At 48.5% G+C, this 16747-nt stretch overlaps 2 protein-coding genes across 2 annotated transcripts in view; both read left to right on the top strand.

Annotated features, from left to right (window-relative positions):
• Positions 1 to 9970, top strand: part of ERGIC1 (endoplasmic reticulum-golgi intermediate compartment 1) — a 57554-nt gene extending 47584 nt beyond the window's left edge. The window contains exon 10 of the mRNA XM_021532126.3: positions 6439 to 9970. Coding sequence (XP_021387801.1) covers positions 6439 to 6546 — 108 coding nt within the window. The 3' untranslated portion in view covers positions 6547 to 9970. The remainder of the gene's footprint in view (positions 1 to 6438) is intronic.
• Positions 9971 to 12368: 2398 nt separating this feature from the next.
• RPL26L1 (ribosomal protein L26 like 1) lies at positions 12369 to 16747 on the top strand. Its single transcript, XM_021532127.3, has 4 exons — positions 12369 to 12402; positions 13176 to 13348; positions 14563 to 14703; positions 16575 to 16747. Exons 2-4 carry the CDS (start codon positions 13181 to 13183, stop codon positions 16701 to 16703), a joined length of 438 nt encoding a protein of 145 aa, XP_021387802.1. The 5' UTR covers positions 12369 to 12402; positions 13176 to 13180; the 3' UTR covers positions 16704 to 16747.

Here is a 16747-nt window from a genome sequence, read left to right as displayed (position 1 = left end):
TCTGCCTAGGCAGGATGGGCACTACTGCAGCATGTCAGAAGCTTGGAAGTAAAGCTGATGTGGTGAGCAGGAAAACTGCAATAAACTGCTCGGTGATGATGTGCAGAGAATCTAGAATGGTTTGGATTGGAAAAAAAATTAAACCTCATCCTGTTCCACCCCCTGCCATGGCAGGGACACCTCCCACTGTCCCAGGCTGCTCCAAGCCCTGTCCAGCCCGGCCTTGGGCACTGCCAGGGATCCAGGGGCAGCCACAGCTGCTCTGGGCACCTGTGCCAGGGCTGCCCACCCTTTTCCACCCCAAAGTCATCCTGGTCTCTCCAGAGGGTTTTCCTTTGTTCAGGTGAGGGAAGCAGAACTGTTAGATAACACAGAGCTGCCTTGTCCTTGCTATCTGCTGGTATTTGGGTGATTTTTACAGTGAATAGGAAGAAAACTGGCAGTGGAGATTTTATCAGCATCCACTTCTCCCCTACAAGACACTGAAGTTTTTTGGGTTTTTTACACTGAGTTTTACTCAGTGCCGCTGCTTGGCTTAATAAGGAGTGCCAGTTCCAGGCATTTACTGCTGGGTAGAAGTGGAGAAGAGCTGCATTATCAAATTCCAGAGGTGTTTTCCTGACGAGTTGCATTTGGATCTGTCCAGAGAGCATCCTGCAGTCCTGATCTCAGCATCAGAACAAAGCTGTGCTGGCCAAACTGTTCATTAGGCAAAGAGCTATTTAAAGATCCTCCAGAACTTTAAAAAAAATGTGTCTTCAGGGAGTTGGCTTAAAATTGAAGCTGCAGTGAGCTGTGCCAGTGAGGCATGGTGTAAAGTGAAGCAGTTGATAAATTGGCTGAGGACCTCAAATTCTGATTTTTAAATTGTTTGACTGTTTTAATTGGAATTCACGTAAACAGTGTGGTGGAGTTGCACTTCAAGATTTTGATTTTGCAACTTCTGATAAACAACAAGCTCCTTTCACTGAACTTTAGACAGTGAATAGATTACAGAAATAACCAGATAATGGGGTTTGAAGTAAAATCTAAATGTCGTGGTGAAAGACTTTCTCTTTTTAGCACATCCACTTGGCTTCAGAACATAATCCTATAAAAGGTCAAACATCAGCATTTCATGACTTGGCATGTCATTCTGCCTCTGCTTCTTCCCCTAAAATTATGCTCCCAGAAGTTTCTTACACATCTTGTTGGGGATGAGGGTGTGGAGGTGTCTTCATGGGAAATGATTTGATAGCTGGGATTATTCTTTAATTTTATTATCAGCATTGACTCACTGCAGATCTGCCATTATGTGCCTATAAAAAGCATCTTTTTTGAATGGTATTCTGCTTCTGAGTTGACATAAGGGACCACAGGAGAGAATTTCTTCCCTGGTTGCCACAGTGACATTTTGGGTTTGTATCATTTGAATTTGTATCCCATAATCTAAAAAACTGAAATGTGTGTTTCCTACTGAGAATCCAAGCATGGAACCAAAAATAGAATCCAGAAAAGCGGTTCCAGTTCTGCTTCTGTAAAGATTTAAAGGTTGATTAATTTTCATTCAATAAGAATTTCAGTTTCTCCTCTTCCCCCAAAATAACAGTCCTCTCCACACACCATATTCCTCGCTGGGATCAGTCTGAGTGTTGAAGCACTGGCCCCAGGATGAATTTTGCCCTGCTCTGTCTTTAAAGGTAGCCAGACACTTTCTGGCTGCCTTAGGAGAGTTTTGCAGTTGATTTTGGTCTGCTTTGTTTGCTGTGAATGGCTGTGGTGCCAGGCAGCTCCCTGGGGCTGTTCCAGCTGAGTGTCCTCACTCTGGGGGATGAGGATGATGATGGTGGCTGTGTCAGGGGGTCACACAGGTGTGACAGTCCTGGTGCAGGCAGAGCCTTGTTCCAGGGGCTGGATCCTGCCTCAGCCTGGCCCTGCTGAGCTGCTCTGGCTCCTTTGGGCTGTACAGGAGTGTTGTGAATGCAGGTGAACCTGGAGGGAAGAAGTGATGGTGTCTGACTCAATTCAGAAAGCTGAATGATTTCTTTATTATAACTATACTGTAATACATTATTATACTATTTCAAGGAGATACTAAAACTACAAACTTATTTTTTTAACTACTATATCTAACAACTGGTGACCCTCTCTGAGAGCCCAGCCCCAGGTGGGTTGGATTGGCCACCAGGCTGAAACAATCCTCCCCAGAATCCAACCAAGCAATCACCCCAGGTAAACATTCTCCAAACACATTCCACATGGGAAAACAAGGAGCAGAAATAGAAATTGTTTTCTCTTTCTTTCCTCTGTGCTGCTCTCTGAAAAAAATCCTGAGAAAGAGAAGCATGTGGCTGCCACCCAGGAGAGCAGCCTTGGCTCTGCATCCCAGGTGCCACTGGACAGCTTGGGAGGGGGAGCAGCCCTGCAGAGGATCTGAGCACCTCCAGCCCTGCCCTGTTTGGATGACATGATCTGTTCTTCAGCCCCTTCCTGTAGCTCCAGCCTGGCCTTTTGCATCACAGTTGCTCTGGAGACCAGTTGGTGATGGCCAGCACTGGGCTGAGGGCCAGCAGGGATTGGGCTGGGGCGTGTGGAGTCACTGCCTGGCCATGGAAAGCATCAGCTTGGTCTGAGCAGCAGCTGCTCAGCTTAAAAACCACAAGACAGGATCCCTCTCTGGGATGGGGGCTCCTTCACTGTGGTTTTCAGTAAATTCAAATTACTCCTGGCATGGGGGGTGATCCTGGGGACTTCAGAGAGGCTTTGTGGGGTCAGTGGTGGAGGGAAGGACGCACTGCAGAGGGGTGATCCCATGGGAGAGGGGTGTCCAGCAGAGAGCCACAGGCATCTCCTGCTGCTGGCAAGGTTATCTGCTGCTCTTTGTCACTCATGGCTTTGCCCTCCAAAACCTCAGCACTGTGCAGGGCAGCATTCCAGCCCTGTAGCAGCATTCCCACATCCTCTCTGTCCCCATTCTGGCTCATGCCTGCTCCTTAGATCTTTGTGGTGTGAAGAATTATCCTAATTTTCTGTGCCATGGGAGAGGTGCTTCCTGTGCAAAGGCTTATGGTTTAAAATAAGTTTTTCTTTTTACTTTCCATGTCGTGCTCAAAAACGTTTGATACTAAATAAGATTTTATATTTCTTGTGGGTCAGTGCTGCTGCCTCTGTCACTGTTCCATGAGTTTTCCAGGGATCTGGAGTTAACCACAGACACCTGGCAGAGTTAAACACAGGGGTTTTTTTGCCTGTCAAACTGCACTGCTTAAAATCAACTCATCCCTCATAAAGAGAAGCCATTCAAGACCTCCTGGTTGAGGTTATGGAGCAAGGGGAAAAGTTTCACTGCTGAAAATTCATGAGTTCTGTAAGTGGCCAAACTGAAAGAAGGTTTTATCAGATCAGTGTAGGGGCTGGGAGAGGAGAGTGGGCAGAAAAGCAGCCAAAGTTTTGCTGAAGCATTCAAAATCCAAAGGAATATTTTTTCCTGGTATGAGAAGATTCATCTGGACTCCAGGTGTGAAAAATAAATTAAACTGGAAATAGTGGAAGGTGGGAACTGGAGCAGAGTGGTTGCAGGCAGATTAATTTCAGCCATGGGAGCTGGTGCTGACAGGTGTCACAGATTCAGTCCTGTGCCATTTTTAAAGCCAAATAATACAAAATGTGCTGAAAATCTCTGTGTGGGATTCTCCAGCTTACCTTACTAGGAATTGCCTGAGGGTACTACTGGTCCCTCTGACTTTAGAAGTAATTTTCAGACTTTAGGGCATCCCAGAGGAGCACAGTCATGTGTCTGACACTTGCCTTTCTATCACCTTGCTTGCAGCCTTGCCTCCTCCTGTGTGTCCACTCGTGTTCTCCTTCAGGCACGAGCCTGCATCCCACCCTGCTGTGATCTCCTTCTGTTCAAGGTGCATTCTTCATGTCCAGAGGGCTCTCACTGCTGGGATTATTCCACTTCTGTGTCTCTTTCCCTTCATCCTTCCATGCCTGGGCCTGAGTCCCGCAGACCTCCTGGCAGATCCGTGCCAATAATCCATTCCATTCAATCTGAAAAGTGCCTGATGCCTGCCTCCCCTAGGTAGTAGAGGTGTGATGATGAAGGAACATTTGGTGCAGCTCCTGTGCTGAGCTGGAGCCCAGCACTGGTCACAAGCACTCCAAGCCCTTTTTTCGTCACCAGGACTCAAAGCTGTGTGTGCAGGAGGCCCCGAGCCAGTGCCAGGTGTGTCTGACTCATCCCCACTCAGCACTACAGAGCTCTGCAGATTAATTTATATATATTTTTTTCTATTCCCCAGCCCCTTGTGCTGCTGCACTGAAGTCAGATTTTCCTGCCTGTGATGCAGAATCTGCGTGTTGGACGGGGTTTGTGTTTGTGGAGTGACATCTCCTGTCAGCTGAGCTGAAATTACCCAGCTCCGTGGTTTAATAATCCAGCTCCAGGGCATTTCCTTGGGAAGTCACCCTGAGGGACAGCAGGGAGGGGGTAAAGGAGCAGAAGCTGGGCTTGTCCCCTAAAGATTCTGACTTTACCAGGATTTTTAGTGGTGTTCTGGTTTTAGCAGCCTTGATCTGCAGGAATGCTGGGTGTCCTGCAAAAGCCACATTTCCTGCAGCTCCTTGTTTCACTGAGCTCGCTGGATGTTCGTATCTTGGTTATAAATGCACATTGAAAGGAGCTGTAGCTCTCAGAGCCTTTGCTCACCCTTAATGAGCTGTTTGTTCCTTCCCCTCAGCGCTGCTGCTCTTACGTTGGTTTTTTCCCTGTGACTTTGCCCATGGGGTGCTGTGTGGGAGAAGAGACGTGACAGGGAATGTGTAGTGTGGCACCAGCTCCCTTCTGGGCCAGCTGTGTTGCATTTTTATAACATTTATCATGGAATTATTTAGGTTGGAAAAGATCTATAAAGCCATCGAGTCCCAGCTGTGCCCCATCCTCGCCTTGTCCCCAGCCCACAGCACCCAGTGCCACCTCCAGCCCTTCCTGGGACACTCCAGGGATGGGATCCAAACCTGCCTGGGCAGTTCCAGTGCCTGAGCTCCCTTTCCATGGGGAAATTCCTGCTGATGCCCACCCTGAGCCTGCCCTGGCCCAGCCTGAGGCTGTTCCCTCTCATCCTGGATGTCCCCCTGGCTGTCTCCTCCTGTCAGGAGCTGTGCAGAGCCACAGGGTCCCCCTGAGCCTCCTTTGCTCCAGGCTGAGCCCCTTCCCAGCTCCCTCAGCTGCTCCAGACCCTTCCCCAGCTCCATTCCCTCCAGCCCCTCCAAATCTCTCACCATGAGAGGCCAGAGCTGGTCACAGGTGTGACCTCACACCCTGCTCCTGCTGCCACACTGTTTTAGATAGAAAAATATCTGAGTTCTGCTCAAGGCTGGCTTCATAGAAACCACCTGGTGGGGAGGCAGAAGTCAAGCACCACAGGAGGGGAAGAAAGTCCCAGGGTGCCACCAGGCAGTGTGACACACCATAACCTGATGTAAAAACATTGCCAGCCATGTTCTGATTACACAGATCTAACTACACAACTCCCACATTTTTTACTTCGTAACTGTGATGCTCTTTTAATTTGTTTTTTTTACGTTGTGTGGGATGAGATGGTTCTGAGAATAACCATGGGGTTGTGAGAAGGGGAACAAGATATGGAGCTTATCTCCTGACAAGGGCCTGCCTGGGAAAAAGGGGATTTGTTATGAGTTAGGAGAGAGTAATCTCAAACCACTGAGCCATTGTAGCAGGGAAATATTTTGTGTTGTTGGTCTTCTCCAGCCTAAGTGGTTCTGTGATTCTGTTTTCACAAAGACTCTGGTTTGACAGAATACACAGAATATTTCTGTGGTCTTGTAGCACTTGAGAAGTGAAGTAGGCTGTTAATGCTAATCAGGAGATTAATTTTTTCCCTAACTCTGTTCTTGGAAGTAATAATGTGTTTTAATTTGACCCAAGATCCACATCTTGTTTGGAAAACTCTGTCCCACAAAGAGTTAAGTTGGCTGCTGTGAGCAGCCCTTGTCATGGAAAGTGTTAGGCAGAGCTGTGGTGTAACTGGGTTTCCCTGTTACTCACTGCCCTTCACGTGCTATTCCAGAGTCTTTGGCCTGTTTTTATTATTGTCCTGTGAAAAGGGGAAAAGACTACAAGGCTGTGGTGTTTTTGACAGAAAACAGGATAGGAAGATGTGAGCAACACAGAGCTTCCAGAAAGCTGAGGTAGGTGGAGTTCAGGCAGTGTTTGTGCTGTGGGAGCTGGGATTTGTGGTGGGCTCAGGCTGTGAGGAGTTCAGCACTCATTTATTCCACTGCTGGGAATGGTTTTTGTGAATGATCCTTGTGGAATTCCATCCCCAGTTCTTACTGTGCTTCCAGCAAACACCCCAGCAGCAGGATCCCTCCTCCAGTTCAAGCTGTGTAAAAGTTTCCCCCGTTGTTGACAAATTCCTCTCTCTGTAATTCCAGATATGTGCCATCATTGGAGGAACATTTACTGTAGCTGGGATCCTCGACTCCTGCATTTTCACAGCATCAGAGGCCTGGAAGAAAATCCAGCTGGGCAAAATGCAGTAGCAGTGAAACTACCCTCGACTCCAAGGACAGGAGCAAAGATTGAGAAATCTACCACTACCTGTTTTTGTCTTTATTTTCTATTTGATTGAATCAGTATGGTTTTTTTTCTAATCAGGCTGTTCAGTGAAAGCGTCTTCAACAAATCAAAGAAATCTCCATGCATTTCAGAGCTCTGAGAGGGAAAAATCAGTGGAATCAGTGTGGATTTTGATTCCCTCCCCCCAGAAAGAGATGTTGAAATGCTGTGTCAGATCTAAGGAAGGATGGCAGTCTGTCCTCTGGGAGGTTCCTATGGCAGTGTACAAACTAGGGAGTAGATGGCAAAGAGCTGAACTGTCTTGTGGCACTTTTTGGAGTTCTGTTGGATTTGCATGATCAGACAATCAATTTTTGTATAGGGCAAAATAACACATGAGGAAGAAATTCCACCCATGGTGCCAAAAAAGGTGATGTATCTGTTGGTGAGGAGTGGAAAGTGTTAGTCCCCACAGCAAACCTAAGAGACAGAGGGCAGAAATAACATCAAGAAATGTTTTGTGCTTCTATTGAAAGCTCAGTTGTTCAGATACAACCTTTCTAACAAAGTGAAAAAAGAACAGGAAGCCTTCCCCAGCTACCTTTTCCTTGGTGATCCCAGCAGTGGAGGGCATTTCTTTTACTCTAGATGTAAAAGTGGTTTCATTTCTTCCCACTAAATGAATATCCAGTCTTGTGTTTACAGGTGGCATGAAGTAAAAACCAAACTGAGCAACACAGTTTTATGTGGCCTTTGCTTTGAAAGGGAATAGTCATTACAGCATTAGTTTTTCTTTCTTCTGTTTCTAGACATAGAGCACCCAAAAGTCTGGATTCTGCACTTCTGCTTTATTATTGTTGTGTTGTTTTTTTTATCTAAAAGAGGTTTTATATTCTCTGTGCTCAGAAAAATGGTGCAGCCCTCTGGGTGGATGGGCACAGCTTCCTCTCTTGCTTTGTGTGTGTGTATTCAATACACCTGCCAAACACAGGAATTCTGACTTTTCAGGATTTAAGGTGCCTCCCTTTTCCTTTAACTCAGTCAGGGCATCTTTTCTGAGCCTTGGACTGACACTGTTCTCCCACAGGTACCCAGGGCAGCATTCCCACAGGCTGACCCTTGCTGGGAGTTTTCTTTGATCCCTTAAAAAGATTCCTGAGCTTCCCTGTCCATTCCTTCCAGCCTTGTCTTCTGGAGCCTCCAAAACACGGAGCTGTGAGGGGAAAGCTCCTGCCAGGGTGTGTCTTGCATGTTGTGGTGGGCATGAGGTCTCAAAAATGAGACCAGATGCCCCCCAGTGCATTTTGTAGAGCCTCATCAACATTCCTTGAGTAGTGACAGTCTCAGTAATTCAGTAATTCACATGCCTTGTGAATGTCTGAGCTGAGGAGACACATATTCTACGTCTTTTAGGATGGATTAAATAAAAATAATCATAAAACAAAGGTCTTGAACTCAGCGCTGTAAATTCTAAGATGGGTGCAGTGTTTCTCTTGGATGATCTCCACTGCCTTTTCCTGGAGGCAAAATATCCAAACTCTACGCTGTGATGATATGAATTGTTGAATATTCAGTGTTATTGTTAGAGTCAGATGCATTTCAGAAGAATTCCTGATGGTTGTTGAAATTGTCTCATTGCTCTGGGAGCAGGCAAGGGGCAGCCAGTTTTATCCACCCACCAAAAAGAAGCAGCCAGCTCCTCTCCCCCTGCCATGCTCTGCCCTGCAGTGACTTCAGACAGCATTGCAATTTTTCCCTGTTCTTCTCTGGACTGATTGCTCTTACTTTAGGTGTAAACTGGATTGTGTAACTTCCTGTACCCCTTCATCTATGGGTAGATTTTTTTTTTTTTTTACTTTTATTTTTTCCCACGTTTACAAAAATGAACTTTTTCAATGAGGTGCTTGTGTTCATTTTGGGTTTGTGTGCCTGCGAGTGGAGCCCTCTGGATGTAGGATTTTCCATGGCAATTGCTTCTCCTGCTGGCTGAAGGATTTCCTCTAATCCACTGTGACCAGCTGAAACTCACAGCTAAAATGTCCTGATTTTTCCTTTTGGATTTGGTGAGTCTTTGCAGACAGCTTGGGAACAGTGGATTACAACGATGAGATTTTTAATATTTTAGCAGCTTCCTTACACTGAGATTTATTTAATTCATCCTTTTGAGCTGGGCAAGGGGAGATCTTTGCAGCACAGTTCATTTTCTGAAATTTCTCCTCTGGTACAATTTCTTTGACACAAGCAAAGGTGGTTGCAGAATCTTTTGTGTCCCCTGGTGAGTTATTCCCACCCTTCTCCCCATTCCCTTAAACTGCCTCTTGTGCAGTCCAGGCCAGGTCTCTAAACCAGACCACTGCGACTGGTTTGTTTGGGGAGTTATTTTGGGTTTGTTGTTGGTTTTTTTTTTGTTTTCTTTTTCTTTTTTTCTTTTTCAAAATAACACAATTCCGTGTGCCTGTTCTCTCTGCCAAAACATCCCCTGTAATAAGGTGACAAATCACTTTTTTGTTTGTTTGTTTGTTTTTTATTGCAAGGCAGTTACTGTCTCTGCAGCCATGAGATCTCACTTTTATTCTGAATTTTCTGTAAAGAAAATGAGCTTAGTTGTGCTTTTAAACCTCCTTGCAAACAAAAGAATTTCAAGTCAGAGCAGAAGGAAACCCTCAGTTATAGGGTTCTGATTTTGCCCTTTCAAGTAAGTGTTTTGATAGAAGTATTTGGGTTTCCAAAAAAGACATCCCTGTAGGAAATATTTCAAACTCTCATTTGAAATTATTCCCTGTGACTCCAGACTCCACCCTATGGTGAAAACTTGAGGCATAGGATGCTTTGCAATGGTGGAGTTAAAAACTTCTGTCTCTAGGGAAAGTTATTAGGTGTAATCTAGGCAATATCTGGACTGCTGAAGAGGATCTTTTAAAAGAAAATAAAATGGAAAAAGGGTACAAAAACCCGTGAGAGATGAGCCTGTGAATGCTTGAGCTGATCTCTCAAATTCTTGCGTTTATGTGCGCTGTTAAAAATGAGATCTGCGATGTAAGTGGCCCTGTCTGCCACCAGCTCCTGGGTTTTTCTCGTTTATTTTTCTTCCTCTGTGTGACACACGGGCTGTTGGGGCTGGGAATGGCTGTGCTGAGTCTCTGCTTTACCAGAGTCGTTTGAATTTGCAAATTGGGGGTGTCAGTGAGGGGTTTGTCCCTGCAATGTGGGAGAGAGGGGCAGGGAGGAGGAGCAGCCCTGCCGTGTCTGGTACAGCAATGTTTAAAGCACAAGTCTTTTACATTTCTACAGTGCAGACTGTTAAAGAGTTCTGGCATTTGTCTTTTTAATTTGCAACCTTATGTTAATAAACTATTAGCATTTTTAGTTCCATAATTAAAAATAAAACTCTTACGTGTTTCGATTGGCTTCTTGTTGCACTCCTGTTGCACAATCAATCCAAAGGGTTTTTTTTTTTCTTTTGTTTTTAATTATGATTTCAGTGGACTGAGCGTTATCACACAGTGAAATCACTGGGAGCCAGGTCACTGTGGTGAAAGTTAGCACGAGGCTCTTTTGTAATGAGCCCTGAGTCATGTCTGGACATTCAGAGCTCAGTTTTGTACAGTACCAAATGTCCCAACCTCCCTTTTTTTAAGGAAAGGTGGAGGAAAGTGCTTGGGACTTTCTGGGTTTGGCTTGAGTCACTGTCCTCCTTGGTATATGAAATAACCCAGTTTTTGTCCCCCCTCTCCCCCCTTTAGTGTCCACATAGCCTTGCTTCATAATTATGTAGAAATGAGTGTCTGAGGCAATTTTTAAAGATGGAACAGTAAAGGGTTACAGCGCACTGAGTTTGGGCCAAGATACCTGCACCATTGTAAGAAACCAATTCATTTTATATTGGTGTGGGACAACGAGATCTTTGTGAAGGAAGAGATCCTGCCTGTTCCCATGACTGGAACTCACATTTTCACGAGTGATGGGGTGCTGCTGAAAGTCCCTTACTCTGTAAATGACAAATAAATGTTCTGGGGAGGGTGTTTGTTCAAATCCCAGCCTGCTGCAACTCAGTCCCAAACTTTATCAGCCTGTCTTTGTAAAAATACCAACACAAGCCCAACCAAGCCAATTCATTGGCTAATTTCTACCAATTTTCATTGAGAATAAATGAATCTGTATCCTGAAAATACATACTAGGGCCACATCTCCCTGAAAAGGAAATGGTTTGTGCAGGTGAGCTGGGTTGCAGGGGCAGGGATGGAGGTGACAGTGACACAGGAGCAGGGGCTGGGCAGGGGAATTGGTGTCACTTGGGGCTGGGGACATGGGGCTGGTGTCACTGGTGTCCCTTGGGGCTGGTGTCACTGGTGTCCCTTGGGGTTGGGGGACATGGGGCTGGTGTCACTGGTGTCCCTTGGGGCTGGTGTCACTGGTGTCCCTTGGGGTTGGGGGACATGGGACTGGTGTCACTGGTGTCCCTTGGGGCTGGTGTCACTGGTGTCCCCTGGGGTTGGGGGATATGGGACTGGTGTCACTGGTGTCCCTTGGGGCTGGGGACATGGGACTGATGTCCCTTGGGGCTGGGGGACAGGGCTGGGTTGGGCAGGAGGAGAGAATTTCACCCACACTGATGGAGAGAAGGAGCTGCTGGTGAGCAGCAGGGGAGGACTGATGGGCAGGGGTGCCCAGGTGGGGCTCTGTCCCGGCTCTATCCCCGCCCTATCCCGGGTTTATCCCCAGTTTATCCCTGCTCTATCCCGCCTCTATCCCCTCTCTATCCCAGGTTTATCCCACCTCTGTCCCGGGTTTATCCCCGCTCTATCCGGGCTCTATCCCTGCTCTGTCCTGGCTCTGTCCCTGCTCTATCCCGGGTTTGTCCTGGCTCTATCCCAGGTTTATCCCAGCTCTATCCCACGTTTATCCCTGCTCTGTCCCGACTCTATCCCAGGTTTATCCCAGCTCTGTCCCGGGTTTATCCCTGCTCTATCCGGGCTCTATCCCACGTTTATCCCCGCTCTGTCCCGACTCTATCCCAGGTTTATCCCGGGTTTGTCCCGGCTCTCTCCCTGCTCTATCCCAGGTTTATCCCAGCTCTCCCGGCTCTATCCCCGCTCTGTCCCAGGTTTGTCCCGGTCTCTCTCTGCTCTATCCCAGGTTTATCCCAGCTCTGTCCCGGCTCTATCCCCGCTCTGTCCCGGGTTTGTCCAGGCTCTATCCCCGCTCTGTCCCGGGTTTGTCCCGGCTCTGTCCCGGCTCTATCCCCGCTCTGTCCCCACTCTATCCCAGGTTTATCCCAGCTCTATCCCCGCTCTGTCCCGGCTCTGTCCCGGGTTTGTCCCGGCTCTGTCCCCACTCTATCCCAGGTTTATCCCAGCTCTGTCCCGGCTCTATCCCTGCTCTGTCCCGGGTTTGTCCCGGCTCTGTCCCCGCTCTGTCCCGGGTTTGTCCCCTCTCTGTCCCGGGTTTGTCCCGGCTCTGTCCCCACTCTATCCCAGGTTTATCCCGGCTCTATCCCTGCTCTGTCCCGGGTTTGTCCCGGCTCTGTCCCCACTCTATCCCAGGTTTATCCCAGCTCTATCCCCGCTCTGTCCCCGCTCTGTCCCGGGTTTGTCCCGGCTCTGTCCCCACTCTGTCCCGGGTTTGTCCCGGGTTTGTCCCCGCTCTGTCCCGGGTTTATCCCAGCTCTGTCCCGGCTCTGTCCCGGCTCTGTCCCCGCTCTGTCCCCGCTCTGTCCCCGCCGCAGCGCCGCCCTCCGGCCGCCAGGGGGCGCGGCCCCGGGCCCCTCAGGCCGAAGCGGAAGCGGAAGCGGAAGCGCTCCCGGCTCCTCTTCCGGGCGGGCGGCGCGGCGGCGGCAGCGGGTGAGGCTCCGGGAGCGGCCATCCGCGGCCATCGGGGCCATCCGCGGCCATCCCCGGCCGGCGGGGCCTCCGCGGGGCAGCGGGAGGGCGCTCGGGTGGCCGGGGGCCCGCCCGGGGCTGCGGGACGGGGAGAGCTGGGGCCTCCTTCGGGCTGCGCTGTCCTGGTGCCTTACGGAGTTCACGCAGCCCAGCCCGCATGGGAGGTGCCGGGGTGTGCACGCAAAAGTTGGGGAGTTGAGCAAAGCCAGCCTTTAATTTAATTTATCCTTGATTTTATTCTTTGCTGTCAGGATCAGTGGTGCCCTGACACGCAATGCTGTTAAGGTGTAGGAAAGGCCGGAATTATCTTGGATTTGCGGATGTGTTACCTGTTGGCTGCGCTGAGGAGCGTTACTGGAGGTGCTGGAGCAGAGCGAGTTCTCTCTGCAAGCCCAAAATTCACATTTTTATAGATGGTTATAAGTGAGAGCGGTATGGCTGCAGGGCAGCATCCAGGTGTCCTGAGCGCTGAGATGTGTCAGTGTCAGTCACAGGGACACTGTCAGTCCGCGCAGAGGCAGCAGCTTACTTGGACCCCCGGAATATCGGGGTTTGTTGATCAGTAATTTGATTAAAAATAGTTCAAATTGCTTTTTAATGCCACGGCAGACTGTGTGGGTGATGGAGTGTAGTGTGTGTGTGTGTGCAGTGAGCACCTTTCCAACTGCTGGGTTTTTTATTTATGTGCAGCCAAAATGAAGTTCAACCCCTTTGTTGTTTTTTTTTTAATGCAGCCAAAATGAAGTTCAACCCCTTTGTGACCTCGGACCGCAGCAAGAACCGCAAAAGGCACTTCAATGCCCCCTCCCACATCCGCAGGAAAATCATGTCCTCGCCCCTGTCCAAGGAGCTGCGGCAGAAGTACAACGTGCGCTCCATGCCCATCCGCAAGGACGACGAGGTCCAGGTACTGCCCTGCCAGCCCTGAGCTTCTCCCCGAGGAGTTCTCAGCAGGAATTTCCCCATGGAAAGGGTGCTCAGCCCTTGGGACTGCCCAGGGAGTGTCCAGGGAAGGGCTGGAGGAGGTGCTGTGGGGATGAGGCATCATTTGGATTTGATGATCTTGGAAGTGTTTTCCAAGCCAGCCGATTGTGGGATTCTGGTTCATGTGCAGCCTGTGGAAAAGGGAAGGATGGAACAAATATTGGTGCTGGAGCTTTGCCCTCAGCATGGCAGAAATAATCCAAGTTAATCAGTTCGTGGCTTGGGCTGTCAAGTGTTTCTTAAATTCACTTCAGTGACAAGGGTGATAGCAGGAACACGAGTGTGCTGGCAGTACTGCTGCACTTCAGCTACATGCATTGATCATTCTGCTCAACTGAGAGCTTTCAACAACAAAGCACAAAGCAAATAATTGTTTATTTTTTATACTGTTTGCTGCCTATGATATTTAAAAGATTTGATTAGAAATGAGTCCAAGCGAAGTGGCTTTTTTATATAAAACACAATGATAGGTGAAAAATTAAGGTAGAAACTGTTAAAAATTGCAGCTTGACTGCATGGCTACAGAGCTCCCTCATTAGGGTTTGCTGCAGAGAAAGAGGGGGAGAAGCACAATCCTGATCCGTTATATGTTCCATGCTATTAATGCTGAAATTGTCAGGTCACTGATGTGTTTGGGGCTTGGATCCTGGGCAGCTCAGCAGGGTAATTCAGCCATGGGTTGTACATGCTAAAAATGCAGCAAACCCTGGATGCAGGAAGAAATGATGATGCCTGCTCCAGATCAGAAGGCTGAAGGATTGCTTTATTAAAACTATACTCTATTACATTAATACAGTATTTAAAGAGAGACTATCCTATTCTAAATAATTAGTTCTTATCTAATTAACTCAAACTCGTGGCTGTGCTGAGAGTCCAACACAGAGTGCAATCCCAGTGGTCACTGACCCCAAACAACTTCACCAAATCCAACCCAGCCATCACTGCAGGTGAACAATCTCCACACCACATTCCACTTGGGCAAAACCAAGGAGCAGAGATAAAGATTGTTCTCTCTTTGTGCTTCTCCAGAGAGGCAGAGTTGTGTTTCTCTGTCCAGAGAACATGAATGGCACGGGTGTGAGATGGGCTGGCTGTTCCGGGGCTGGTTTTGGAGCTGTGTGTGTGTGCTGTGTGCAGGTGGTGCGGGGACACTACAAGGGCCAGCAGATCGGGAAGGTGGTGCAGGTGTACAGGAAGAAATACGTGATCTACATCGAGCGCGTGCAGCGGGAGAAGGCCAACGGCACCACCGTGCACGTGGGCATCCACCCCAGCAAGGTACGGGGGCACCTGGGGCTGGCACTGCCAGCAGAGCTGGGGCAGCTGGCTGCTCTGCGGTTGGGTAGGATTCTTACCAAGTGGTGGGAATGCTCCTGGGTCAGCAGGTGGAGCAGCCCTGGGAGAAGGATCTGGGGGTGCTGGACCTCAGCTGGAGCCCCATGCCCTGGGCTGATCCCCAGTGGCAGCAGCAAAGGGGATTGTGCCCCCTGTGCCCCCTCAGGTGAGACCCACCTGCAGAGCTGCCCCAGCCCTGCCCCAGCACAGGAGGAGCTGGAGCTGCTGCAGAGAGCCCAGAGGAGCTCCAGGGGATCAGAGGGATGGAGCAGCTCTGCTGGGAGAGCTGGGATTGCTCACCTGGAGGGGAGAAGCTTTGGGGTGACGCAACTGTGGACTTACAGTGCCTGGAGAGAGCCTACAGGACAGGTGGAGAGAGACAATTTACAAGTGACAGGACAAGGGGAATGGCTTCACACTGACAAGAGAGTAGGGTTAGACTGGGTATTAGGAAAAAGAATTATTGTGAGGGTGGGCAGGCCCTGGCACAGGGTGCCCACAGCAGCTGTGGCTGCCCCTGCATCCCTGGCAGTGCCCAAGGCCAGGCTGGACAGGGCTGGGAGCAGCCTGGGACAGTGGGAGGTGTCCCTGCCATGGCAGGGGTGGGGATGGATGGGATTTGAAGTCCCTTCCCACCCAAACCATTGTGGGGTTCTGTGAATAACAAATGGAGATGCTGCCTCAAGGAAATGTTAGGGTGTCATGAGCAGAGATGTGAGTTGAAATCACAAATTCCTCATTGTTTCTAGGAGTAGAAACTTGGGAATCTTGTTAAAATACATCTTTGAAGAGAGTAATGGTTTCAAAGCACAAAATGGATCACTTTAAACCATCTTTCATCTTTGCTGTGTGGCACTTGCACTGGATGAGGAGGTGCTGGAGAAGTTTAAAAGATGCTCAGAATTGTGATTGCTCTTGCAGGCAATTGTGAACTGAATACTTCTGAACCTGGGTTTAGCCTGAGATATTTAAAGCTGGTGAAAACCAGGCAAAGCCTGTTTAGATCATAACAGGGAACATTTCAAACTAAACACAAGAACTTGACAAAACCTGGATTGAGGCAGATGAATTCAGTCTGCTTCAGCCTTGCCATGTGAGCACAAAGATGGAAGTGTTGGAGAAAATCCAGTTGTAACAGGTTTTCTCGTGTAAATGGTTGGTGTGTTCAGCAGAGGGAGAGCAGAATTATTCCAAAACATCACGATTTGTGTGCAGCAACAACATCTGACTGACAAGGTGACATTGTGGTGGAGCCAGTGCATGTATCTGTGTGCTGAATAGCAGTGAGAGAATTTTCTGCTGGTTCTTCACTCTGGGAAAATTTTCATTAACTGGGAACTAGACCTCAATAAAGCTTTGCATAAAATTCTGATTATTAATGCAGAGGGGAGAGGGATGCTTTGTTACAGACTTTCAGTGGGCTGTGTGAACAGTTTGTACCTCTCCTGGGCACAGAGGTGGGAATTACAATTGAGACCTAAATGCATAGGGAATTAAGGAGAAAGTTATACCTATATGGCATTTCTAGGATTTGATTGTTAGTTCTATTTTCCAGCTAGTGCTTTCAGTAATACCAACACATGAATTTCTTTGCCAGTTTGAGGAGGCAGGAACAGGAATTATTGGATAAATAATTCTTCCTTGGGAGGGTGGTGAGGCAAAGGGAGCCTGGAGAAGCTGTGGCTGTCCCTGGAGGTGTCCAAGGCCAGCTTTGGCTGCTGGGATCAGCTCCGTGCTGTGGCTCAGGTGGATTTGGGATTGGCTGCTGCCCTTCCCTCTGGACAGGGAGCCTGAAGTGCCTGTGCTCTCTCCAGGTGGTGATCACCAGGCTAAAGCTGGACAAGGACCGCAAGAAGATCTTGGAGCGCAAAGCCAAGTCCCGCCAGGTTGGCAAGGAGAAGGGCAAGTACAAGGAGGAGACAATCGAGAAGATGCAAGAATAGGTGGTTTCCTCATTAACACCATTAAAAAAACTGCTAAAATTCAA

The sequence above is a fragment of the Lonchura striata genome, chromosome 13 (genome assembly GCF_050655825.1).
Source record: "Lonchura striata isolate lonStrDom1 chromosome 13, ASM5065582v1, whole genome shotgun sequence".
NCBI classification, from domain to species: Eukaryota; Metazoa; Chordata; class Aves; order Passeriformes; family Estrildidae; genus Lonchura; species Lonchura striata.
This window is presented reverse-complemented; position numbering and strand designations above follow the sequence as displayed.